This window comes from Acanthaster planci, linkage group LG10 (assembly GCF_054643075.1).
Source record: "Acanthaster planci isolate LZ-2023a linkage group LG10, COTS_SCS, whole genome shotgun sequence".
Taxonomy (NCBI): Eukaryota; Metazoa; Echinodermata; class Asteroidea; order Valvatida; family Acanthasteridae; genus Acanthaster; species Acanthaster planci.
This window is the reverse complement of record NC_141786.1, coordinates 2698457-2725433: the sequence shown is the minus strand read 5'-3', so window position 1 is coordinate 2725433 and position 26977 is coordinate 2698457. Positions and strand designations below refer to the sequence as shown.

Genomic DNA, 26977 nt, shown 5'->3' with positions numbered 1-26977 from the left:
AAAAAACCCCAGGGGATCAGTTCAGAGAGTCTTTGTCACAGCTGCGTAAACTTGAATAATCTGGTACCCTGAATGACTTAAGTGATCGACCAGTGTTGCATGTTGGGTTCCACAGCAAGTCCAGTCATAAGCAGCTGGGTGAGCACAGTGACCAAGAAAGGTTCTTTTTTGCATTTCATTTTAATAACCTATTGTACATGTAGCTTGTGACTTGAGACTGAATGGTTTGGGATGGTTTTGTGACGGGCTTGCAGGGACTTGTGATGGACTTTAATTCAAATCTAATTACACGGTGATCAATTACTGACTTGTGATTACTTGACCACAAATCTGGTTTAACTTGTGACACTTTGAAAGTCAGATCTCCCCAAACCATGTGCACTTGAAAGCATGCAAAGAAATCAAGCAACCAACTTGTATAAAGGCTGGTTCACACTCCTTGCAACAGCAAACGTGAATTATGCAAATTCATGCTAATCTGTGATACCACAAAAATAATTCACACTCGCTATAAGTTGCAAATGTTGAACGCAACTCGACTTTGATAAACCGCATCTTAAATGCTTTTCTATGTCAGATCCGTGCTTGTCTTGACTTTCGCATTAAGTATGAACCAGCCTTGATCATGCAACATGAAGCTACAGGTGGGCACCTCAACCATGGAAAACAAACAAGTGCATAAGCCAAAAAAGTCTTCAATTGCTAATATATACATGTATGTACGGTAGTTCCTCTGTGCCGTGATGCAAAGGGAAAAAAAAAGGGAGTGATGGGGGAATCACACAAAATGAGGGACAAACAAACCACAATTATTCCGTAGCTTCCTGTGCGGCATCCTCCTCTGCTGGTGTTTCTTCTGTGGCATTTTCCTACGGCACAAGTTGCATGCAAACAAAACATGTGACTTCTACAATTCGCAGTACGACAAAAAATGGACTCGGAAATTAACATGTACATGCAGTTGTCTATGTACCGACCGTCATTACCCTGCATGCAGTTAGAGGAGAGAGTTTTACATGTGAAGGTACCGGTAAGCTTTCACAAGAGGAGCATGTGTGACTTTTAAGCCAATTTCTGTTGTCGAAAGGACATATATGTACATGTAGTAAAAATTCATGCATGACAGCTCCTGACAAAAGCAAATGCACAGGGGTGTCCGGCTGCAATCTTTGCATGAGCTGCTTCCGCGGAAAATGGACCCTGAGCAACCAGATCATGGTCCACGGCTCCAAGACGCTCAGCATGCAGCTCATGCACGTACATGTACATTGCAGGTTGAGCTAACTCACAGAAACTAGCTGTGGTAATTCAACACCAAATAGGGCCATGCCCCAATGAGTTGCTGTGGCCAGCAGTAACATACAGTATCTACGGTATGTACATGTACATGTATGTAACATGGCTACAGAAGCCTAAGGATTTCATTGGTGAGCATGACATCTAAAGACACGGCCTTAACTTCTATACAGACCCTTAAGTTACACTATGTACATCATCAAACGTTTCTTTTACGGTACATGTACATGTACTGTGGGAGGATTACTGAACCGTATTAAAGATGGTTTATACATGAGTACCGTAGGTGACATATGATGCGCTTGCAACTACTCGTACTGGAAAAAAAGATTCTCCACCAAAGATGGGATTTGGTATTCAAAATGGAAACTCTGACTACAGCATCATGGTGCAATGGGCGTCCTGTGCAGGTGTAAATGTGTCAGCTAAAAAAAATCACAATCTCTTCATCAAAGGTGACATTTCAGCTGCACTCTCAGGCATGGAATTCATGAAAGTTCTGTTTTAAATTCTAAAAAAAGGTGATTAAAACTGCTGGCATTGTGCAACCACAATGGTAAGTCCCAGATGTATACACACGCACAGTAGATCCTATTTTATACAGAGATCAAGCGCAAAGTTTCTAGCGAGACAGTGGTGGCTACATGTATGTATGTATGTATTCGTCTACATGACAGACAAGGTACATGTAACAACTTCCCTCCCTCAGGAAACCTCTATATAGATTTATACTGCCAGTATGCAGTATTGTACAAAGGGAACTTTGTGGTCACTTGTGAAGAAAAGCTCAAGTTTATGTTTCAATATGTCTTATAAATTTCTATCTCTACTAGATGAAGTCACATGACATAGTTTTCTACCGTCTGTGTTGTTTTCGAGTCCATCACAATTTAACCCTTCCACAAGTCCATGCAGTCACAAGTCCCTTCACAATTGAGGCCAGTCATAGGTAACAGGGTGAACAATGACAAAAGAAGGGTTGGGTCGCAGCCCATTTGAATAGGCTGTGAATTGGCTTCATACACAGAATGACTTGTGATGGACTTACAGGGACTTGTGGTGGACTCAAATACATGTACAACACTGTCTACTGTGACTACGGGGAAATAAAGTACCAGACCATGTATTAGTGCACCAGGATGACAGTGTCCCTCTAGTGCTAAATTCTACATGTACAAGTACCTCAGCTACCGGAAGTGTGAAATGATCTATTCTTGAAATGTGTAACTTCATACCGCATCTTTTGTTTTACGGACCAAGTGGCCCCGATAGGCGGACTGGATCTTCGTCGCTGCTTCGTTCAAATTTGGCTCTTTTGACCCTTCTGAGACTGCCTCGTCTTTTGTTTGACGGACCAGATGGCCGCGATAGGCCGCCTGAATCTTTGTTGCAGCCTCGTTCAAATTTTGGTCAGTCGACCTGTCCGAGACAGCCGTAATATCTTTGGTCTTACGGACCAAGTGGCCGCGATAGGCCGACTGGATCTTTGTTGCTGCTTTGTTCAAATTTTGGTCAGCTGGGCCTTCAAAGGTTGCTGGCTGTGATGATTAAATTAAGATAAAAGCAATTAAAGGCTAATGATGACTTTTATACCACCGGTTAATAAACCAACCTCAACTTTAAGTTCAGTGCCATAGTACAACTTACCGTACATGTAAGAATAGCTTGGCAATTTGCCAAAAGTACATGCACCAGCACATACATATACATGTAACAGAGGTAAAGTGCTACACCCTCCAATTAAAAACACAAAGGCCCAAAATCATTTTTATACCGGTGCCCTGTTCAACTCACATAAGTAAATTTGCCCGACACACATTGGCTATACCCAATCATTAAAAATCCCAATTCCTTCATTCACAGGCAAGTTTCCATGGGATGCTGCTGGTCACCATTCCATTAATGAACCAACTGGGTATCAAGAAAACAGGTCGAGAACTACCGATAGATTGAAAGGAAACTGCAAGAAATTCCTGGAGGAAATGGCTCAAAAGAATGCATTTCATGTGAAGTGGAAAACTGATCATGTACATGTACATGCCTTCGTTGGGTTAACATTTCTCTTTTCCGTCTGCTCGGAAGCATACTCGTGCACTTAATTTGCCAATTATAACAAGGGAGCATGCATCTATGAACAAGCCAATGATCCTGACTACTTTGTAAACTGACCTGCGCTTCTGGGGCTGGGGCTTCCATCTCTTGGTTCTCTTGGCTGACTGACTCTTTGGACTTCTTTGCTTGCAAGCGCTGTTGACAAGTTAACATTGAGCAAAACAACTGATCTGATTACTCTTTATAAAGGGCATGCCTGTTTCACATGGATCTGGATCTCAAGCTGTGATCCTTACGCTGGCTCACACCATCCATTAAGCGGGTTTAGGTGTCCGTAAACTAATGATAGATCACTGATCGTGATCCAGATCCATGTGATCTAGATCACTGATCCTTACGCTGGCTCACACCATCCATTAGGTGGGTTTCTGTGTCTGTAAACCAATGATGGATCACTGATCCAGATCCATGTGATCTAGATCAGTGATCCTTACGCTGGCTCACACCATCCATTAGGCGGGTTTCGGTGTCCGTAAACCAATGATGGATCACTGATCATGATCCAGATCCATGTGATCTAGATCTAGAACAGATTGCTCACTTTTTGTGCCAGAAACCGGAACATACGGTGAGGGTTCATTAATAATAGAATGAGGCTGAGTGTAAACGGCATCACTGTACAAGTCTCTTACTACTGGCATGGCATATGACACCTAACCACAGGTCATCTTGATCTAGTATGCTCTACATCTACAGTATAGCATTGTGTCTTGTATTTCATTTTCCACACTATAGGGTGACGTTGGGCTTACTGGCAGGGAATTTCGACTGGGGCAGAACATTAAATTATTGACATCAATACACGATACTGTCAAAATCTATTACAAGTCCATATGTACTGTACAGTACGATAGTGCATTCATGCCCAAAACATTAATGAAGCGGAACATGAACATTATACCTGCTTTCCAACGGCCTTCAAGGAACACAAAATGTAGGGGAGAAATAACTTTCAAATTTGATTTCAATGGAGAGTGACTGCAGCATTTCAAGGTTGAAGAGGGAGCTCGTGTATTCTAAGCTAATTACATGTACCACTGGGTGCTCTAGAGAGTTTCTCAAGTCAGTGCTGCATAATTTGCACAATCAAGTACACTGTGCAGTTATGGTGCAGCTGGCACAGTGTCCATGTTTATGGGGAAAGGGGGGCTTTTGTCTCCTTACCCTGAAACCTCCTTGGATTTTCTGTGCCGCCTGCTGCACCTCTGGGTCAGTCAGATCGATGTCGATCTCTTCCTCCTCTGGCTTTGTCTCTGTCTCTTGTGCTGGCTCTGCCTCCACTGGTGGCTCCGCCTCCTGTGCTGGCTCCGCCTCTGCTGTTGGCTCCGCCTCCTGTGCTGGCTCCGCCTCTGCTTGCGGCTCCGCCTCCTGTGCTGGCTCCGCCTCTGCTGGCGGCTCCCCCTCCTGTGCTGACTCCACTGCCTCAGCTGATGGCTCTGCCTCCTTCTCTGGCTCTGCCTCCTGCCCTGGCTCCGCCTCCTGCCCTGGCTCCGCCTCCTGCCCTGGCTCTGCCTCTGCTGATGGCCCCGCCTCTTTCACTGGCTCCTCTTCCTGAGCTTGCTCCGACTCTTGCTCTGGTTCCTGTGTTGTCTCTGTTTCCTCAGCAGCCTAATGGGATCACAAAGGCAATAACACCCTCAAAGACTGGTGCTTGAGTAAGCAAACTTCCAACTAATTGAGTATGACATCTTCATTGACGAGATACACACCGGTACAATAAATCATTAATAGACTGCAAATGTACACTACCGGTACATGTGACAAGTCAATTACCTCCACAAACGATCTTTGGAAGGAATCTATCTAAATTCTCAGACATCACTGAACTCCATGCAAAAATCTGCGCAGTTACAATGAGTATACATACACATGTTTTTCTTGACCCATCACAAAGTTCTATGTGAAAGTGGGATATGTGTAAGCAGGTTAATCTAACAACATGTACATGTACATCGACTGGTACAAGTACATGTAATTCACTTGATCTCCAAGTTTATTTCCCAGCTTCCTCTAAGTTTGAAATATCATTTCTGTATTGTTGGTTTTCAGTGACAGCTTTCTACACTGCCTGTCATGATGGCAATGAACTACAGTACATGCACAAGTACAACCCAAAACCAATTAGGCCTAAACCCAATCACAGTGCAGAGCTGCTCTGATAGTTTTACACACTGAGTAAAAGTGGTTCATTCTCTGGGGGCAATTAAAATCACTTGTTGTGTTTGTTTCTCGTAGAAGCAAGGAGCAGAACAAGTTGCACATGTAGTAGTGACCTCACATGTAGGGTCAGCCAAGTGTGGGAAAGAGTGCTAAGGGTAATTGAGGGCGGCATCAGCGTTTACTGCTCATGTGCATTGCGGTGAACAGGGACTGACCTAGCTTTCTTCCGGCTGTGGTCCACGTAGTTAACCAGAGACACCCGTAGATATTGTAAACCACACAGGCACTTCTTGTGAACTCCTCTCCCAGATGTGAATTGTTATTGTAAGTATTGTAGTCAGCTATACAGTGAGGTACGGTGGTCGCGTAGTCAGCCGTACAGCAGGTTCAATAAACAAAGGTTTACCAAATACATTTCACATTTTCCTGCCAAGTGCTCCATTTAATTGATCTGTTAATAAACTAGAATTAAATTGAATTCTGACAATCAGGTGTCCTGCTGTGTTATTTTGTTACTTACCGGTACATGTAGGCCTATTCAGCAGCTTTTAGACAATCTATTCCTTCAGCGGCAAATAACAAGCCTGCATCCCTTAGCCTTGAGACTAGTCTCTGGATTAAGGAAAAAATTAGGTTCAAGAGATTTCGCCACAATGTACCTGTGTTTCCTCAGCCTGAGCTTCTTCTGGCACAGTCTCTGTCGGGGCCTCTGCTGGACGCTCTGTCTCTCCCTCCTGGGTTACGTCCTGGGGTGCAACTTGCGTTTCGGCTGGGGCTTCGGGCTCTACCACTGGTTCTGGCTCTGCTGTTGGCTCTGCAGTTGTTTCCTGGACACACGAATGAACATGAATTCCTGCAAATCTTGTGGGTTTATTCGGGGGGGGGGTCTTTTCTACTTGGTGGTTTCTGTGACTTTTTTCCAAAAAGAAATTAGACAGTATTACATTTTACTGAAAGCTACATACGGTACATATAAAACGGCATTGGGATTTACTACATTGTAAAGGATGACATAAAAATGTACATAAACCTGAAGAGGCTATTTCAGGGGTAAAACAACACTGGCTTGGTCAAGCCCAATGCTGATTAATGAGATTATTATTCTGTATGCTGACAAATATGCGCATGTCCTCCGCAATACCTGCCCATGTGTGTACATGTACTTAATTTTTTCCTTTAATTTTCTTCAAAAAACAGCAAGAAAAGAGTTCCCCTGAGCATTTTACAAAATAAGTCATGCATATGTAAAGATTTTTTTTTTCCGTGGAGCGTGCTGTTTAATTCTTCTCTGCTATTCTCTTCCCAGGACAAGATCCATTCCATCGTCATCACAACAGACATCAAAAGGACAAGATCCATTCCATCGTCATCACAACAGACATCAAAGGGACATGATCCATTCCATTGTCATCACAGCAGACATCAAAGGGCCCACGTGCCAGATCCGAAAAGCCACGGACTCATCAATGTTGAGTCCAATCAATTACTGGAAAGCACAACGCACACTCATAGCCACAGCAGCCAGTGTGGCTTTGCTCTTTCTAATTATTTTAGAATTTTATAATTATTTCCCGAGTGCTGTTTCAGCAGGCAGCCAATGGCAGCTGAAGTTCACGGTCATTTTTAATGGCAAAATTTCTCTCTCGGCACGGCGTGAAGGAACCAGAATCAACTGCATTCAAGGTTAACTTTTTCTGTATCATCTGATGCTAAGGTAATTTGTATTCACAGCTGCACATGTACAGCATCCTAATATGGTAAGTAACCGCAGTACTAAATTTAGAAGTGGTAGTCAGTGTGGTACATGTACATGTGCATGCACATGTACATGTACATGCAATAAGAAAGGTAATCATCAGTGTTGCACATTTTCTAAATCACCTTTTATTTCTTGATAATGTAGTGGTATCCCATTGAAAGTGGACTTTTGCAATGTACAGTATACATGTACTGTATACATGTAAGCAAACATCCAATATTTAGTCCATACATACATGCACATGTACAGTCATTTTAAATTTACATATCCAGGGCTCAAGTTGGTCCTGCTGATGAGGCATTCCATTTATTTTTCCAAACTGTTCAGAATGCCCTGTAGAAAATGAGTCAGAGACTGAGGGGAGCAGATGTTCAGTGCCTGCTCCAATCTACTGTAATTTATTGATCATTTTCCATAGGAAAAAAAATGGAATCACCTCAAAGAGGATTCAGGGAATGCATAATCTTGATTGAACTCAGACGTGCTATACACATTCCGTTACATGAACCGGCACATGGCAAATGTGACTCCTACTGGGGTACATGCATACCGGTATGTAAAAACAAAACACATCAAAAATCATTTCAACAGAAATTTGTCATCAATAATTCATACATCATGATGGGGTTGGATATGAAAAGGCCAGAGCACCAGTCACACGACTGGCAAAGGAAATCAATTTCTGAAGCTGTCTTCGTGACTCTATGGATTCAATAATGCACGAGGAGCAGCCAGCCAGAACATTGCTGTGACACATCTCCAACTCCCAACCCCTACTCTCCCGCTGTGTCCATTTCCTTCCCACCATTGCCGACCTTTGGGCTTTCCTCCCAGACCGCCAAGTTTACAGTAGCCTGGCGATAGGAGGCAACCAGAACTCAGTTATTCATGGGCTGGTGTGGCCTTTCACGGACAGGTGTCGGGGGCTAATCACGGGGAAAAGGAGGAGCCGCAGCTGCCAGCAGCCCAACTAATGACACCCCTTCCCCCAAAGGATACAAAACCAGGTTTCTGTTCTGTTTCTAACTTGAATTTTGTTTGAGGGCTTTCTATAGTAAAGCTGCGCCGTATCTCCTCAGTATCGACACAACAGGCTTCGCTGTACCGGTATGCTCGAGGAAGTGGAGTACCCGGGTAACTCATTCAGTCCGTTAAGTCCCCTTACTAGGACTGAGTCCGAATTCAACAAAAGGACTCTGAACGACATGTAGCTACCGGTATCCTGCTGAAACCAAACCAGATAAGGCAAATTCATCAGCTCTTGGTCACGTGTTCATAGTGTGTGCATGTTGAACCTGAATCAAACAAGTGCACCACTGCAATTGAAAATGAACCCGAGAATGGGAAATGTTCTCCACACTCTTTTCTCTTTCCAAGGGACAAACTGTTCCCACACTGGGAAAAGAAACCGGTACCATTTCATGTGTACCATCTTCACGTATTTTCCCACAGCAGACAGCTCTTTGATCCTGTTCACACAGGTAGGAAATTGTTTTTAATGTATTGTAACAGTGAGTGTGAAAGTCAAAGAGAATTCCTTTCACAAAATTTCCCATTCCAGTGGTCTTGTGATTAGAATCTGTACTACATGTACATGTACATGTACTACTCCCAATCAGGATTGAGGATTTGAATCCTTGGATAGGGCATGAGGGTAATTCCAGAGATTAGGGGTCCATTTTTTTCATGTCCTTGTCATCATCTCACATACATGTACATGTACAGTGTATAATTTCGTAAGTTCAGAACACATTTTCTAATTTCCAAGAGTGATGGATTAATGCAAATTACCTGCCAAACAAATAGTACTAGTTTGATATCAATTCTGGTGATATTTCCCAGTCAAATAACAAAGGTCAGATGTACAGTGTAGCTGGGACACTAAAAATGTCACACTTTTGGACCTCTAATTTCTGGCAGTGTATTACATGCATAGTGTAAACTTTGGCAAGTCACTCCCCTCCCATTTGTCTCTTTCCCAGCCTGAGTCAAAATGGGTACCTGTGAGGACCGAGGGGATCGCTGTTTACTGGACAATTACAAATGGCTGCAACGTACATGCAGGAACAGCATGTTCTCCAGGGAGCTGAAATGGTTGGGCTCGGTGATCATCAGCCCTGGACATTAATGATGCGTAGCCCAACGAACACCAGTAATGGCAGACAATATGAGGCTTTTTTCAAGTGTCCCTATTGGTACACTGTATCGTCATTAAAATTCAACACCTGATTCTATCTCTGTTTAATTCATATGTACCGTATGATAGATCTTATTTACAGGGAATAAGCCATTTTTGACTGTGTTCCCTGAATCTATCAAATCCAATAATCTGTTAAATGCGTGGTGCCAGACTATTTTAGGTTCCAAGCCTCCCTTTCAGTTTATTTCAAATCTGGCTTAATTACTACATTTACCGTAGATACAATTTACCCAAAATTTCAAATGATTCCATATGCAAAAGTTTGCCATTCATTTGTAATACGCCTTTCTTTGGACACTGTTATTTTCACTCTTAGGTTCCGAAAATGAAAAGCTCGCCGCACTTTCAATGCAAGATGGCCAACGCATGAGTACAGTCAGTTCCAGACCAATATGCAGAAAATGAATTGTCCACAATTACACCACAAACTTGCAGGCTCAATGCCTGCAAACATACTGGTACAAGCTGTAGGGTACTTGCCTGTGGCTGTTCATTTCAAGCATGTACATGTACAAGTACTCTGTAGTTTAGGCTATTTACGATGTAAATTTCAAATGACAATGTGTTTGAAAACCCAATGCCTGAGGCATTTGTATTCAAGTTGAGAGCACGTGTCCGGCACAAAAGAAAAAAATGGGTCAAAAGAAATTAAGACAGACTTCTAGAATTACTACTGTAAACTGCTTCTTCAATTTCTGTTTGACTTCAGGCCTTTTTAACTTCTGTTTCCCTGATCTGTCTGTGTGAAATGATGACTTTTATGATGTATGAATGCTCAAACATTTTTCCGAGGGGCAAATAAAGTGAGGTTTGAAGTGCTGACTGAGAGAATGAATGGAGACAGACAGAAAACAGCATTAACAAGAGCCATGGAGATGAAATCAATACAACGCGCGGTGAAACTACCGGTACACTGAGCGACTACAGATGAATGGGGGTCTATTTGACAAAAGCAGGGCACGGTTTTCAGTAATTTGAGCAAATGCATTTCATGTTCATGTAGACGATGGAAAGCTATTGAAAAATTCCATTGATACAGAAGAACCAGGAGTGTCTTCACGATGCAATTTAAAACGCAAAGTGCTAACAGTATTCTTGCTTTCAATATGTGATCCTCTCTAAGAGGTACATGTAATGTACAGGAGAGTCCCCTAAACCTTTCAGTTTTAACAAGTCAGATCATGTTATTCAACATGCACGTGCATGTACAAAAGAATCCAGTGCCCAGTTCACCAGCATGGAGTCTCCAGTAGCAGACAATTCTGTGTCTATAATCACTGCATTTACAGGTAGCATGCTTAAGAAATTCAGGAAAAGCTGTCTTATCAGCGTATGTTTGATTGTGTACCGACATGCATAAACATTTAACTTTGGAAAATTCAGGTTTCCAACAGCTGTCATGTGCAAGTGCATGGACAATACCACATGTAATTCTGTAATGTGCCAACAGATGTTTTCAGGAATTTCTATCATTTAAACACTTTACTAATAGGCCTATACGCAGTAGAACTTGGACCCAAATTACATGTACATGTAACTTCACAGTGATTCCTTACAGACTGATGAGTTGCTTACAGCCTGACGCAGGTGGTGATTTGACGGAGATCTGAAAGGAACTGATGGATCAAATCGTCAAAGTTCCGTCATTTCAGCCGTGCAGATGGCGGCTGAATTTAGCCTAGGGAAAATGCTTTACAAGTACATGGATGTGGGATACATGTACAGCATAAGGGCTTGTCAATATGATCAATTACGGCAGAACAACAAGCATGCAGAGGAATGTCCTCCTAGTTTAACAACTTGCAGAGGGTATACAGTACATTGTATCGTGTGTGTTATTTTAGCCAATCATCAAAATCGTTTTAACTGTCCAAAAAGACATATTGTGACCAACTTTTAGCATTTTGGACACAAATACCAAACTCATTCAAACAAAATCATTTGTGCTATGGGTACGTGTATTTCGTATACTATACATGTATTATTGATACCACAATCTCATTTTTCTATCGGTACTTTCAACCCAACAACCATCTTCAACCCTCTGGGGCACACCAACAGGAGGGCTGGTGCAGTTACTAAGTTCAAAATCAACAAAATTATGATCCATCTTGACGGACTCTGAAGTACCAGTGCGTACCGGGCGATGGCCGGTACACGTATAAGACTCTGCATACTGTACATGTATGTGTATACAAAACAAATACATGTACATGTATATGGTGCATGTACAGAATCAACGTCAACTAGTGTGGTAGTGAATTCAGGAGTACATGTGCCACAGCACAGATGGTTAACTTCAAATGGTCCGAGTTTGATTAGGTACAACAGAAATTTTAAACACTGGTCGCTGACTTTTTGTTTTTATGTAAAATTCTATTTGAAGCCCCCACCCCTCTAAAAAAATCAATCTGTTCTGCCCTCGTTAAGTGTAACACACACTTGGCATCAATTGAAACTGGACGAACACAATTTTCGGCCTATAATATTTTTGTCTGTAGAGTAACATGTAGCTGTAACCGGAGTGACTGTATTGGATTGGAGAAAGATGAAATTTCACAAGGCAGTTCATTGAAAACATGAATGAATTTGGCAATAAAAAACAGAAAAAAAAACAACCTTGCATGTCATAAAAATCTCCCAGCTCCAAGCCGTGTCCAGCCTTACCGCATCTGGCTTTCCAAGAGAGAGAAAGAGAGACCAACGTTGAGACTACACGTAACTCCACTGACTTACAAGCATCCAACACACGTCCAAGAGCTAGCTGCGTGTGTACAGGTCTGTATGCTCTCAATCAATTGGTTGTACATCACTTACACCCACCCAGCACTTACAGACCAGACTAAGCATGGTTCAATTCCGTCAGCCAGTTATGCTGTCTCAAACAATCTAGGAAATATGTACCAGTACATGTATCTAATCCTCCTACTACCGGTAGTGCCTCGGGGGGGGGGGGTGTAGGGGAGGGGGGGAAGGGACAGAACGAGCTACATGTGTGGAGGTGGAAGGAGATGTGAGCACTGCCCACACCAATCCATCTGCCATGGTATACAGTGGATAAAGATCCAAATTTTAATTAAGAAAACAGTGGAGGATATTTAGCAATATGGTTTAATGTCTAAAGGGAAATGGCCATGCAAGTACTATACATGTGCTTGCTTCCACTGATGCAATCACGTTTGCCATGTCACTTCATTTCTTGTGTAATTTGCATTGTCTGGGCTCATAAATGAGAACATCGCCAAAATGCCGGCAGAGCAAAAAGTGCTACATTATAGAAGGGTGTGTCACCTCACATGGCTTCAGTGATACCACCATCAACTGATCTGAAGACACAGGATAAGTTTGTGGTAGGTGTAGTACCCTGCAAATCATCTCAGACTGAAGCTCTGAGGGGAACCGATGGGCTCAGGCACACAATATCCTCTGTCCTCACAAGACAGAGCACATCATCCAAACCACTGTCTACTAGTTTCACTTTTGTACTTTTCCACTTTCTGAATACCAAATTCACTGCATTAACCCCTTCACGCCGGGATTCTTTTGACCGTGACTGCTGGGCTGTGGGTATGCCCAGTATGCAAAGCTTTGTCCAGCAGCAGGCCCCATTGAACCAGCAGCTGCATGGTGAATAGACTGTATGGTTTGCACTAATCCTCACACGAGGCCACGGCTATGGACGGCTCCTGGTATGAAGGGGTTAAACTGAGGTGGATGCAAGAGAACAAAGCTAGAGAGTGATGGACATTTGATGGTAAATGCACAGAGGTACCAGTACACAAACATATAACATTCCAAAAAATTGAGAACTTCAGGCACTCCACATTTTGTAAAAATAAAATTTGAAGGAGAAAAGTACACAAGTACTCGGTCAAGTACTGTATTCATTCTGTCATAAAAACTTAATATTTTATCAAACAGCACTACTCTGTACTGTCCCCGTACATGTACTTGTACATGTACTTCAGTATTCCCACCTAACAACTTCAAAATTTGGCAGAGAACTTGTGCTTGACTACAACACTGTTCGGTTGTTTTCTGTAGAGACCGGTTCTTTAGAGATTTCAACTATATCTCTCACCTCCTTGAGGTCCTTCCTGGCTTTGAACCCCCGGAAGCTGGCCTGGATTTTCTCGGCCGCTGCCTGCACCTCAGGGTCTTCCAGGTCAATGTCAACCTCCTCCTCCTGGTCTGCTCCTGCCTCCGCTGGGGCTTCTGCCAGGGATTCTGCAGGGGGCTCTGTTGGAGGTTCTACTGGGGGTTCTGTCACAGGCTCTGTCACTACTGGCGTGGGTTCAGTGGCTGCCTGTACTGGTTCTGGTGTTGGTTCTGCTGCTGCTTGTTCTGCTGCTGGCTCTGCTGTTGGTTCTGCTGCTGTGGAGGTTTCTGCGGCAGGCTCCGATTCTTTGGCTTTTTCCTCTCTATGAGACAGATCATTGAAAGCAATTTTGAGTTATCTTGCAAATTTTGTGTCATAGGATAGACCTTGTGTCAAGTGTTCACAACAATCTTGTAATTAATTCACGTGTACATACTTTCTCAAAGTGTGTACAAACAGTGGCAGAACCAGAGGGCATTACGGCCCCCCATCCATAAAAAAGTGGCACAAAGTTTAAGGAAAAGATGAGAAAAATGTGGTTTTAGAGGACAGTTTCATTTCTGTTCCTTCCAAAAGTCAAATTGGATGCTGATCTTCTTAAATCATTAAAATAATGTCATGGCCATGTAATCATCAGGTTGGAAGAAATTGCTACCTGAACCTTATTTTGTCAACAGACTTAGATGCCGTTTAGGGACTCATTTCGAGTGCATGTACAGTAGAGTTGTAAGTGCAACCATGGTCCAACACATACTTTATAAAAAGGAGATTATTGAACATGTATTGTACATGTATCCTCACATTTCTGAAAAGCCACAAAGAAATTTCCAAATTCCCCCTCCCCAAATAATTTGATGGTTGTCTATTTGTCCCTACTTGAATAAACCCCTTCATCAGCAAGGAATAGACAGGTTGGTAGGAATGTTTTCATCTGGGCATCCGGCCTGCACGGGGAGACTGCAAATTCCAACCACAGGTATCGGTAGTAGCCAAATTTTATGACCTTGACGATTCAACTAGGAATGGCTTGCGTGTGCTCAGCACGGTCCTTGTCAAAACAGGCAGTGAGTTCCCATCAAAGCAGCAGGGAGCATGTACTCCAATCCCCAGACCCAAGTTACGCAGCATCCAGATTATGGCTGAAGACATTGGCCAATGGATTTCATAGGGCACGCATGTTAATACCAGCCCCTACGACTCCTTCGCTGCAGTGGTACTGGCGCGTACATGTACATACCAGACTGGTATCACAAGCATAATGATAAAGTCAATATCTCACAGTGTATCCCTACATTCTCATCCCAAGTCCCTTCACATTGAACTGACAAGGGTGTTTGGCCTTCCCAATCTGTCCCAAGTTTTCCAAGCATGCACTACAAGTACATACAGGTAATTATTATCAAAATAGTTTCTTTTAGGTCTTTCAAATCAGTAGAAGATCTAATACGACAATCAAAGGCTTAGAAAAAAATGTCTTCACTACCAACCAATACCGCAAAACAGATTATGACATTAATACGTGTATTTCAACAACAAGAAGAAAACACACAACACTGTGCCAACTCCTATCCACTTCTGGTGTTTCGAAGGTAACATGAATTGGTGAAAATGCATTGCTTATTTACAGAGATAAACAAATTTACAATGTACATCACGGTACCAGTATTTAGGCAGTGCCACACACCATACAACTCAGGCAATGTAAGTGTTTACTGTAGCTCTGATGTCGTTAATCACACACCTATGGAGTAACAAGCAAAATTAAAGAAGGAATTTAAAGGAAAACCTGGGAGAAGGGGGACTGAAAGGTGGCTGGCCAAAACAACGATTGAGGGAACTGGACAGAAACTCCTTGTTCGAATTCTGTAAAAGAGACATTTGTCTAACCTTATTTTTGTTCTGATGTAACTGCAGTTGTCACCACTTTGACAGGAGAAATAACATTCAATTATACCGGTACCTGGGCAATTCCACGGAAATGTCATTCTCTTATATTTACCGGTAGTACGGCTGTTAAGCTTACATACATTTTAGTTGTTGTAAAGGACATGTACATATACATGAACATGTATCGGTACCCGTGCACGTAGCATTTGATACATTTTTACTAAAAATGGGTGAAAAAACATCACTTCTGGTAAAAAATTAGTTTAACTGACATGTAGTGTACATGTACATTGTACATCATAGAGTTGATCATTTCAAGTTGGAGTCACTAAAGCCACACACAAGTTGCAGGGCTGTGGTCTGGTGATGCCCTGGCTAATTCCACCCTCCCAGGGTGGCTTTGATGAGGAATGTTTAGAATGTCTTAGCACGACGCCTGCGCCATTAAACCACTCTGTATCCTGGAGAGTCAGGAACCAGGATACAGCCATACCGGTATCTGTCTTTGCTGAACGCCTTCGTCAGGATCAGGCTGTAATAATAAGGAATGGACTGATATAGTGGGGGGGGGATTGCTGTATTGTACGTACAGTAATCAAACCGCTGGAGTTGATGGAATTAATATTCAGCGGATGGGCTGCAAGTGTGAACTCTTACCATTTCATGTGTACACTGTACAGGTGCATAATGTACGATAGATGTACATGTACGTACATGTACAATGTGTGTGTACACCGCACAGGAATATTACTTACATTACAGTAGCAAAAGCACTTAAAAATACACTGAAGATGTCTACATGTACATGTATACTTTATGAGCATGTTTACACGTATAAGTCTGCACAGACAAATTTAATTGTTAAAATGCCGTTTTCTTTCAGATGTACACCTGTACCATACAAAATAGGGCTAAGTTTTGAACGTGGCAATCAAATGTTTATTTTTTTTTTGTGGCACATTTTTGCTAGCTTCAGGTCCATGTACTGACAGTACTTTTGCACATACATGTATGTGTGCATGAACAATCTTGTCAATTTATTATTTTTTTCCAGATCTAATGTGCTGAGATTGTGAGTTCTACAATCGCAAATTTTCCGGGTTTCCCCACTTTTTGGGGGGTTAGCATTTCACATTTTAAAATTTGGAATGAAAAACTGGCATTTGCTGTTTGTCATTTTTATTTTTTTTACAGGCAACTCACATTTACTGCCACGCATACTTCTAAAACCGTGCCACGAATGGAGACCACATTTGTACGGTGCAAAAAATAATGTGCAATCTCTCACGTGGTTATAAGCACCTGTATCGGTGCATACATAATGTTGGGTGAAAAAAAAATTGGTCGGCAATACACACTTGCCTGAAGCCAGACAGAAATTACTATGTAAGTCAGTATTTACATTGTTCACTTGTAATGCATGCCCTTAAATTAGATTATTTCACGTGTATAGGAAAATGTTTTCAATTCTCCTCAACCAGAACACTCAGTGACAAAGCAAACGCAGAAAAACTTATCCACTTGGCAATCAATCTCAATTTACAGTACGGCAACGACCGGGAAAAAATAGAATCTGCGCTCACATCATAACATTTTTATAATGGCTCCGTCTATGCTCACACAAACTGTATCATTTACATCAGTGACTAATTACAAAAGTCAAACATCGGGAACTGAAACTTGAAAGACCATTCCACACATACCTGTGCCTGCCACTATGGTCCTATTGAAGAAGTAGATTGTCCACACTGCACAAGAGCACAAATTGTCTCTAAGAGTTGCTTTACAGAACCACTCCGGCTTCACATACATGTACATGTACAATGTACCAGTGCCTCTTATCCTGCAGGTATGCTCTGGCAGTGCTGAGAGAGTTCCAAGGACCTGGGTACAGTACTCTAACTTTATGAATACATGTATGCATCACACAAGAGGTGTTCATTGGCCAAGCGTACTGCCTTGCCTATAGGCAAATGGAGCAGTCCGCATACTAATGCATCATTGTACATCTATCTACAAACCTGCATGCAAGGGGATAAATGAATTATGCATGAGCCAACACTTTAACAAATCCTGGATTGGCAGACCTCAAGGCTGATTTTGAGAGTGGACTAGCTTGAAGCAGCAATGAATTATAAATGCAATACCGGTATGTTACATCTTATGACAGTATGCTCACCTGATTAAAATGTTTTAAATGTCTTCCAACTTATCCAGCGGTTTGACTACATGTACATGTATATGTACATGTATGGTACAATTGTGCATATGTTTAAATGGTCAAGTGTACATGTACATGCATACATGTATGTACAAGTATGCACGTTATACACACTAAATCAAGAATGCTATTTTTTCCCGTTTGGTTGTCGATGGGTCTAAATTAAAAATCTTTGAAAGTATAACAGCAGAAAACGACCCTCAAATCGCACATCTCTTCGTGCTCTGGAGTAAAACAAAAGAACCACAACAGTGAGGGTACAGGAAGCTGCAAGAATTTGAGTAATTTACAACCAATCCCCATCGTTTGATTGGTGGGTTGTAGATCACATGTCCTTCAATTAGTCATCCCAATGCACAAACCCGCTGCACTGCAAAAATACTGTAGTCTATAGTAACATTCGACTCGCATTTCACATTTTCTATATTCGTTGCATAAAACGAACCGTGAATGTTTTGCATTCATGGACATGTCATTAATGGATGAGATCATAGTTATTCGGATACAGGTGCATGAATTTCCCCCAAATGTGAGCAGCCTGACAAAATGGGTCGCAAGTCTATCCAGGCATGCCACTTGGACTTTGATGAAAAGTCAGGAAATTCCAATTCTTACAAGACTCTGACCATGTTGTCAATTTTCAATGGCGTGAGCGTGAAGTGAAAAACAAGGAAGTCAGCTGACCTGAGGAGAGATTGATTATCAGAGCCACTTTGGAGACAAGCTTTTCATTCCATCTGTATCTCATCTCAGGAAATTATACAATTACCATTAATTAAAGGATAAAAACAAAAATACTTGCATCTAGAGAAATGGGCATGGCACAATCAGTGACCCACGCCCAGATTAAGAGCTGGTATACCGGTACACTGTACATTTTGCATGTCACTGCGGAGAACCAGAAGCAATTGAAAATGTGGTCTAAAACTGTAAGACTCAGCTTGTGGAATCCAGTCACGAATGCTCTCAAAACACAACCCCGTACACCATGTACACTCTACTGGGCACCGGTACCTACATGTACTAGTACATGTACATGTGTACTGCACATGACCACCAAGCAAGTCCAGAGGACACTTTTAAATGACTCTATGCCAGATTAAACAATTCAGTTGGCTAGAACACGGCATCATTGTACTGTTTTCTGCTTATCACAAGGACATTTTAGGTCCCAATCCTTTCTTTTCTTATTTTCATTCCTGATAATACAGGGTTCCTGTAACATGTACATTATAAACTTCTAATTGGCCACGTCTGAAGGACTTCTTATTAACGAGGTGTGACTGCATTACACACTGGGGCCTACCTACGGTAGCCAACAAAAACTGGCATGTACAATGTAAAATACGGTACATGCGACTAGCACACACATATAATTGCAGTCTTCATCAAGTTACAGGTAGAAAGTCATTTGTGAAATGTTTTAGTCAAAAAGTACATTTTTTCTTTCCTTTAAAGAACTGGAATTTCTCTTGGCGGAAAGAGCATTCATTTAATTCTTGGAATGACTTAATTATTAATATTCTTTTGGTGGTGGGGGGGAGGCTATGTGTACAGTATCTTGCTGGAGCCTGAGGGTTAATTACAGACAGATGAGATCCTTATTTGTCATCCATCCACAAGGGAATGTGGGAGGTAGATTAGAACCCTGATAAATGCAGTAGAGAGGCCAGGAGCCCAGTGCCTCATCAAATGCTGCATCAACAGATTACATCACGCAGAACAAACACATAAAACAACCATGCCCAGAGGTTAAGGCAGCAAATTAAGCCTCTGTGAAAATAAAAAAAAGCTCATGGGAGGGGAGGGTCAATGTACCTGTATAAACGTCTTGGGAATTACAAGGGTAGTTTGGGCTACTGGTACGGTTCAATGTAAAATCAGCAGTTAGAAAATTTCCAAATTGCAAAAAGTAGAGAAATGAGGATATTTTTGTGAAATTTTGTTCCACATGAATTGAACAGTAATGTTTATAAAGACTTTTATTTAAAAAAAACGAAACAAAATTAACTTGAATTGTCTGGCTTCAGGAAGTGTTCCTTTTAAAGTAAATGGTCAAACCATCAGTACAAAAAATGGTTTTGTATACATGTGCAAATTCTGCTGATGTTCAACTGTTACTAAAGTGGATGGGAACGTGTACTTTTACGATTCACACAAACTTTGGAAATATGGTGATAGAAGGGCATGACAGTGGACTTACATGAAGCTGTTACAGCTCTAACCTTTAGAAGTAGCCTGGCAGACCACCAAGTTTGGCTTGTCTTCCATCATGTTTAATATGTAATGTACACTATGTACATGTATGTACATACATGTACCGATACATGTGGGCCACGAAGCTTCCAAATCCCGCCCCCTGCTGGGTAGTCTACTGTTTGGGGTGCTAAATTTACACAGAGGAATATTTCATCTTGTATTACAATATCTTCATACAAAATTTGTATAACATGCTTTCAACTTTTAGACTACGACTCCTCAAAGAAAAGAAAAATTATGACCAGACAGGCTACAATTTCATTAGTTCAATAATGCTGCATCCAAAAACTGGATCAATGCCACTCTAATTATCCCCTGCCAACCTAACGAGCCTGGAATGGTAGCTAGACAATTATACCATCATACCTGTGTTTGTGCGTGTCTCTAATTTGAAGACAACACACAGGATACATGTACCGTACTCAAGGACAAGGTTGGGTCTACGGAGAAGCAAGAGATTATAATTTAATCACTAGGACTTTTCCTATGGCCATGACAGAGGGCAATGGCATGCATCGTTTTGTGGGCACGCTCGCTTGGAAGCAATGAGCTGCCCCACGATGCGGAGCAAATTAATACACTGCCACTTCATGCAGCTTAGAAATTGAAAACAGAATGCCAATATGGTCAAACTGGTTCTGCTCTGGCCAATTCTTGTCTTGCAAATTTTGTGATGAAGCTGAAGAATCAGATGTGCACCATGGCAGACTATTGGGTACTCCAGCCCAATTCAGATGTGCACCATGGCAGACTATTGGGTACTCTAGCCCAATTCAGATGTGCACCATGACAGACTATTGGGTACTCTAGCCCAATTCAGATGTGCACCATGGCAGACTATTGGGTACTCTAGCCCAATTCAGATGAGCACCATGGCAGACTATTGGGTACTCTAGCCCAATTCAGATGTGCACCATGGCAGACTATTGGGTACTCTAGCCCAATTCAGATGTGCACCATGGCAGACTATTGGGTACTCTAGCCCAATTCAGATGTGCACCATGGCAGACTATTGGGTACTCTAGCCCAATTCAGATGTGCACCATGGCAGACTATTGGGTACTCTAGCCCAATTCAGATGTGCACCATGGCAGACTATTGGGTACTCTAGCCCAATTCAGATGTGCACCATGGCAGACTATTGGGTACTCTAGCCCAATTCAGATGTGCACCATGGCAGACTATTGGGTACTCTAGCCCAATTCAGATGTGCACCGTGGCAGACTATTGGGTACTCTAGCCCAATTCAGATGTGCACCATGGCAGACTATTGGGTACTCTAGCCCAATTCAGATGTGCACCATGGCAGACTATTGGGTACTCTAGCCCAATTCTACAGTAGGTATAAAACACTGAAAAGTATGACAGAAGCACAAAGCTCATTTTTGCCACGTGTGTTTTAGGAATGATTTGTGCATGAATACGGTGCAAGGTTCAAGTAACTGAGTGCCTATTTTTTGCACATTTGGCATTTAATTGTCCGTAACTTCAAACACGTCCGAAGTCTTTCACTTTTAAAATAATTATATTCATGAAAAAATCTTCATTTGTCATGATTCCCCTCCCCCCAAACAATGATCAATGGAACCATACCGTATCGGGTATTTACACCTCTTTTCCTACCACTGAAGTTTGGTTTACAAAGTCACAATTATTATTAGAATATCTTTAGCTCAATTTCATAAAGATATCCTGTACATGTCCAAAACTGCCACACTGTGATGTACTTGTAACTGTATTCATACATGTATGTACACGATGTACATTTGAAGATGAACACATAATGTTTGGTAGTTTTACAGAATATAAGAACCATTGCTGCGGAGGTGCACATACATGTACATGTATAGTACATGTACGGAATTATACACGTCCGTGTACATTGTATGTGTCTACATGTAGCTTTCCGAGCAATCAAAAGAGTTACCAAGTTTGAACTTAATGGAGTGATAACAAGGGCAAAAATACCTAATTAATGTACCATTTACCGGCACAGTTGGTTATGGTAGATTTTCCACCATGCAAAGAATCCTATATGTACATCCAGATACATGTACATGTATGTGCCGGGGTACATGTGAAAATATTTTGGCATGGACGTGGCCAGGATTTTTGTCCAGGGGGGGAGGCAAAACACATAAAACAGCAATTTTGTGAATTTCCTCCCTGTTCACCACTTCTTTTTCACTCCTTTTTTTTTTTTTCTCTCTCTTCTTTTCCCCTCTTTTATACCGGTATAAGGTGATTTTTTTGGGGCATGTTGGGGAGGAAGGAACAAGAGGCCGGATGATGATTCCCCCCTCCCCCTTTGCTCCCCATTGCCCCACCCATACATTTCGACCATCAGAAAGAAAAGCTGACCACACTGCACTGAGCATCAGGTTCCAGTGCACAGACTACGGTGCATGTGTGCTGCTATTGCTTACAATCAGAAGGCATAAACAGCGCCCTCTGTTGGCCAATCAAAAGAGCTTGCAGGAGCTGAGCCGGGAATGGTACAGTTGTATTAAACGAAGTGCTAGTGGCCTGATGACGTAGAAGTTTACGGGGAAAGAATTCAACCAGGGTGCAGGTAGCACGGGTACTGTACGTGCACACCCGTACGTGAAGTTGATGGTCATACAACCTACTTGTTGGGATGCGCTCCACATGCAAAAATAAATTGACGATCGAGGCCTGTATTACACTCTCACCATAAATTATATACTTTAGCTACAGTGTACCTTTTCTTGTCAGCTGAACTGATCAAACACCTGTGACAGGGAACTGATACATTGTACCTTTCTCATAAAGAAGGGAAAGAAAAGTGCTACATGTAGCCTAGGTGACACCAACTCTGAAATAAAGTCACTGCAGCACTGGCTTATTAAACTGCCGTATCCGCCCTGAACAATGTGGGAACTCACTGTCTGCAGGCACATACATGTACGTCTACGTGCACATGTGCAGGTTCATGCATGTTTGGCACAACCTGCACTGAGCACATGCGACCAATATCTGTTGGAGAGTACAGTTGTCAAGTGTGCCCTGGGCGCGTGTGCGAGCCTGGTTGAAAGATTTCCTGACCAGTCTGTCCATTCCTCTGACATCAGTCTCCATCAACAAGCCAAACTGACGTTAAACAAAATGCCCTTCCTCATGCAATGTAATGTGACCAAATTAGTTTGCAGTTGAAAAAATAAATGCGCCCAACCATCACACAAGAGATCCGATAGCATGCATGCACACTGGCTTATTTCTGGTTCACTGCACACTGTCCAGCCCAGCCCAATGCTTGTCACAGGCCTTGGGCAGGGTTGGTTGGAGCTTGATAAATTTAACAGTTGGTGTATGCACATGGGGAAACAGCAGTGCAAGTACAGGGATTGACCAAGTACACACATACATGTACATTTTTTTTACCAAAAAGTGTTTCAGTGTTAAACCCTTTTGCTTTGTGAGACATGTCAGAACTTTGAAGCTGCCATATGATGCAGCAACACTTGTGCCGGCCAAAAAGCCTCATTTGCAGCCAAAGTGCTGGCTGGTGATTTGGACAGCGGGGCACTGCCGTCTGGTACTGGGCAGCGCCCACGTGCGTGTAGCTACAACTCTAACTTGCATTTACTTTAAATTCAGATCAGCCACCCATCACCACAATCAGCACAGTGCAACACCCCAAATGCTGAACATTCTCACATCAAAACACGAGGGTGAAAAGCCAGAGCGCACCACTTTACAAGCACCCTCTTAACCAGGCCGGAGCAAGTCTGCCAGTAATCACGGTACTCAAAAAGGACCGGTCATTGACTACAACTTGTAAGTTGTAGCCAATACCATCACAAGACCACACATAAGACCAGTCACAAGTCACAGGGTGAACAATGACGAAGGAATGGTTTTGTTGCTGTTCATTGGAATAGCTTGTGACTTGAATTCAGACTGGAGGTCTTGTGATGGTCTCACGGGGGTCTTGCGGTGGCCTAAAGAGGTCTCGACTACGACACTGGTATTAAAGCGAAAGAAGATTGTTAGTTACGCACTTCAGGGCACTGACACGCTTTCTGGCCTCATACCCCCGGAAGCTAGTCTGTATCCGCAGCGCGGCTGTCTCTTCTTCCTCTTGCGTTCTCTCTGTCTGTCTGGCTGCCTCCACGGCCTGCCTCTCCTGGTAGCCTCGGACGGAACTCTGGATGGTGACAGCTGCAGCCTGCTGCTGCGGGTCGCCGACGTCACCTATGTTGGCCTTGGCGCCCTGGATGACAATGAGCAAAAAAAACCAGAAGAGCGTGAATGAAATAACGCACATGAGTGCCCTTCAGAACGTGGAATCTGTGGCTCCATTCAGCAATTTCATCAAGGGCATGGAGTTACATTTTACATGTCAAAACGAAGAAAGTACTTTCACAACGTACTGCTCACATCAAACAGATGCACCACCATGGGCAGTTATCGACAGCTATCAGTACTTGTCCATCAGGCTGTCATTAGCCACCACAATGGGTGAAGCATCTGGATGTGCTCTTGTGAAAACTCCACGCTGATAGTTCAATATGGGCACTTCTTTTTAAAATGTAAAAATAACTTTTACAACGCACACGTAAAAGACTGAAAAATAACCGTGAAAAAAACAAGTAAAGAAATAATTTTTCCCGCCTAATGGTAACTTGCTACCCGTATTACAGGATCACATAATGTATTCATCTGTTCATCCTGTAAGCGTAATATGACTGTATGGGAAAGACTATGGCCACCCATCCACCCTTCCACAGTACATAGGAAACCAAACCTAGGGCCATCACATCAACATGATTTCATCAAGATTTGGCTTAATCTGGGATCATTCCAGTGGAACTGTGTTGCACAAGTGCGTTAGTTTGTGAAATGCGACCAACAACGGGGCAGATTGATTGTCTGTACTCCAACTGTTCCAAGTTGTAGTCTGAGGTGGTCATCTTACCATTTTGAAGCTCTGGTTGTTGTAGTAACGGTCTTCATGTCTGGCACCTACGTCTGCTGGATCGATCCCTTGCTCTGGAATGGATTGCAAACGGCAATATTTTATAAGTACAGTGTACATTGCTAGTTCCTTCCTCCATGCTCTGACTACATGTTGGCCTTTCTGCAATTAACCTATACATGTACATGTACTGTAGGGTACCGTAAGCGTTGCAGTATTTGACTAGGAGAATACGACTCTCAGTTATCAGCGGTGCAATTACTTAATTAGTTTAACTACTTCACTCCACTATTCCAGCCCTTGTTTGGCATTGGGAAATCACGAGTTTCAGTTACTTCAGGTTACTTTGTAACGGCTTGTCAACTTCTCCTCCTGGTCAACCGCGACTGGGCAGGCATGTAGACAGAACTGGGATTCATACTGTACATGTACATAAACCACCCAAAGGCCAACAGCCTAAAAGGAAATGTACGGTTTAGGCCTATTCAGAGTTTTCTTGCCAGCGTTCAGTTGCACTTTGGTTAATGCTACACGTAGCATGGGACTATTAAATTTATCCTCTGTGACCAAGTGAGCAAAATAATCTTTGTTTTAGATTGAATCTTGCATGGGGATTGTACATGTATACAATGTACGTGGGGACCCCCTTTTTTTGTCATTTTAATCTTGTGAAATAGGTCAGTCCCCTACAAACCACAGGCAACGCTCTCTTTATTGCGCTGACCCTACATGTATTTTTTGGAAATTATAAACTGTAAATTGTGAGAAATATGACTTTCTTACTGATTAATTAGCCATGCATATTTGAATCCACCATGTGTCACGTGTTAAAACACTCAATTTCTCCTCATTACAGTGCATTTCCCTCAAAACACCAACCCTTCAGTTATTGACCATGATGTCACAGTCATCTACCAAGGTGAATCCAAAAGATAAAATGAAGTCTCCCTTCTATTAATCTTATGTGTACTTACGGCACTCGCTTTTAACATTTTTTTTCTGCATAAACCTTTTACGGTGTAACTGCAATAATTTACTTTTACTTTTATAGGGTCATGAGCATCTATTTCTCAAGTGGATTTTTGCACTTCGTAAATGCTCATTATTATTATAGGAACGGGGTCTCCAAAACAATTTTGGCAATTCAAGGCTTTAGGCCCACTGGCTTTTCCCCAAGGGGAAATAAAGTCTGAGACTGCACGAGATCCGAATTCCATCTCGTGAATAAAAAAAATCTCTTTAGATGGGGCCTAAGCACGTAACAGATATCCTAAGTCTGAGAGGATTCATTTTTCTAGGCTAGGCCTACAGTCTATAGGCCTATCCTTAGCCCAGGTTGGACGTTGTCTTCATTTCATTACGACTGTCAGGGAGTCCACCTGGGCTAGGCCTATCCTCAATACATGCACTACATAGTACACATGTGCACTTACTATGGCATTACAACACCAAAAATACGGGACTATAAACTGGTCAAATATCATTGCCTTGTAATAGTATATAGAATCTAACTTATTTCGAAGTATAATAAATCATACCGACATGACGGCCCACAAAAGGTCTTTGGCTTCCTTTGAAAATGTTCTTTGAAATTTGAATTGCCGACCATTGTCGACTGTAAGCTGGTGTGACCTGATCTTCTTTGTAAAACATGGCTACAACAAAATAAAGCATCGTGACCCCGCGCAACATGTCTGTTATGATTCAGCTGCAAGTGTTCTTTTTACCTTCACGGATTTTCAGCAGGTTCTCGAAGTACGCCGCCGCGAACGCGTAAATGTTCTCCGGCTGGTTACGCAGCGTTTCCCGGGCGAGACCCTCCAGCAGATTTTGGAATCCTCTCGGAACACGCAGCTTTGTGTTGGAAAACGGCACAGCCATGTTTAGTTATCGATGTTGCAGCACTCAAAGATATTTCTGTCACTAGCAACTATGTTCATAAATTGAAGCAGGAACCAAGAATCAACCAAAATCAGAGTTTCTTGACTGAATGAAGCGTAGAAGTCCGAACACCGCGTTTACGTGGTCGCTAAGGAGTAATAATA

At 42.4% G+C, this 26977-nt stretch overlaps 1 protein-coding gene across 3 annotated transcripts in view; it reads right to left on the bottom strand.

Moving 5' to 3' along the window:
* LOC110984300 (uncharacterized) overlaps positions 1 to 26977 on the bottom strand; it is a 33921-nt gene extending 6944 nt beyond the window's left edge. The window contains exons 1-7 of one of the 3 annotated variants that reach the window (XM_022244325.2): positions 26660 to 26977; positions 24933 to 25006; positions 24016 to 24227; positions 13609 to 13948; positions 6228 to 6395; positions 4573 to 5016; positions 3466 to 3543 (exon numbers count right to left, since the gene is read on the bottom strand). In XM_022244325.2, coding sequence (XP_022100017.2) covers positions 3466 to 3543; positions 4573 to 5016; positions 6228 to 6395; positions 13609 to 13948; positions 24016 to 24227; positions 24933 to 25006; positions 26660 to 26813 — 1470 coding nt within the window. In that variant the 5' untranslated portion in view covers positions 26814 to 26977. Of the gene's footprint in view, positions 1 to 3465; positions 3544 to 4572; positions 5017 to 6227; positions 6396 to 13608; positions 13949 to 24015; positions 24228 to 24932; positions 25007 to 26470; positions 26605 to 26659 lie in introns of those variants that run through there. The other 2 variants (XM_022244326.2, XM_087142627.1) reach the window with 2 other exon arrangements.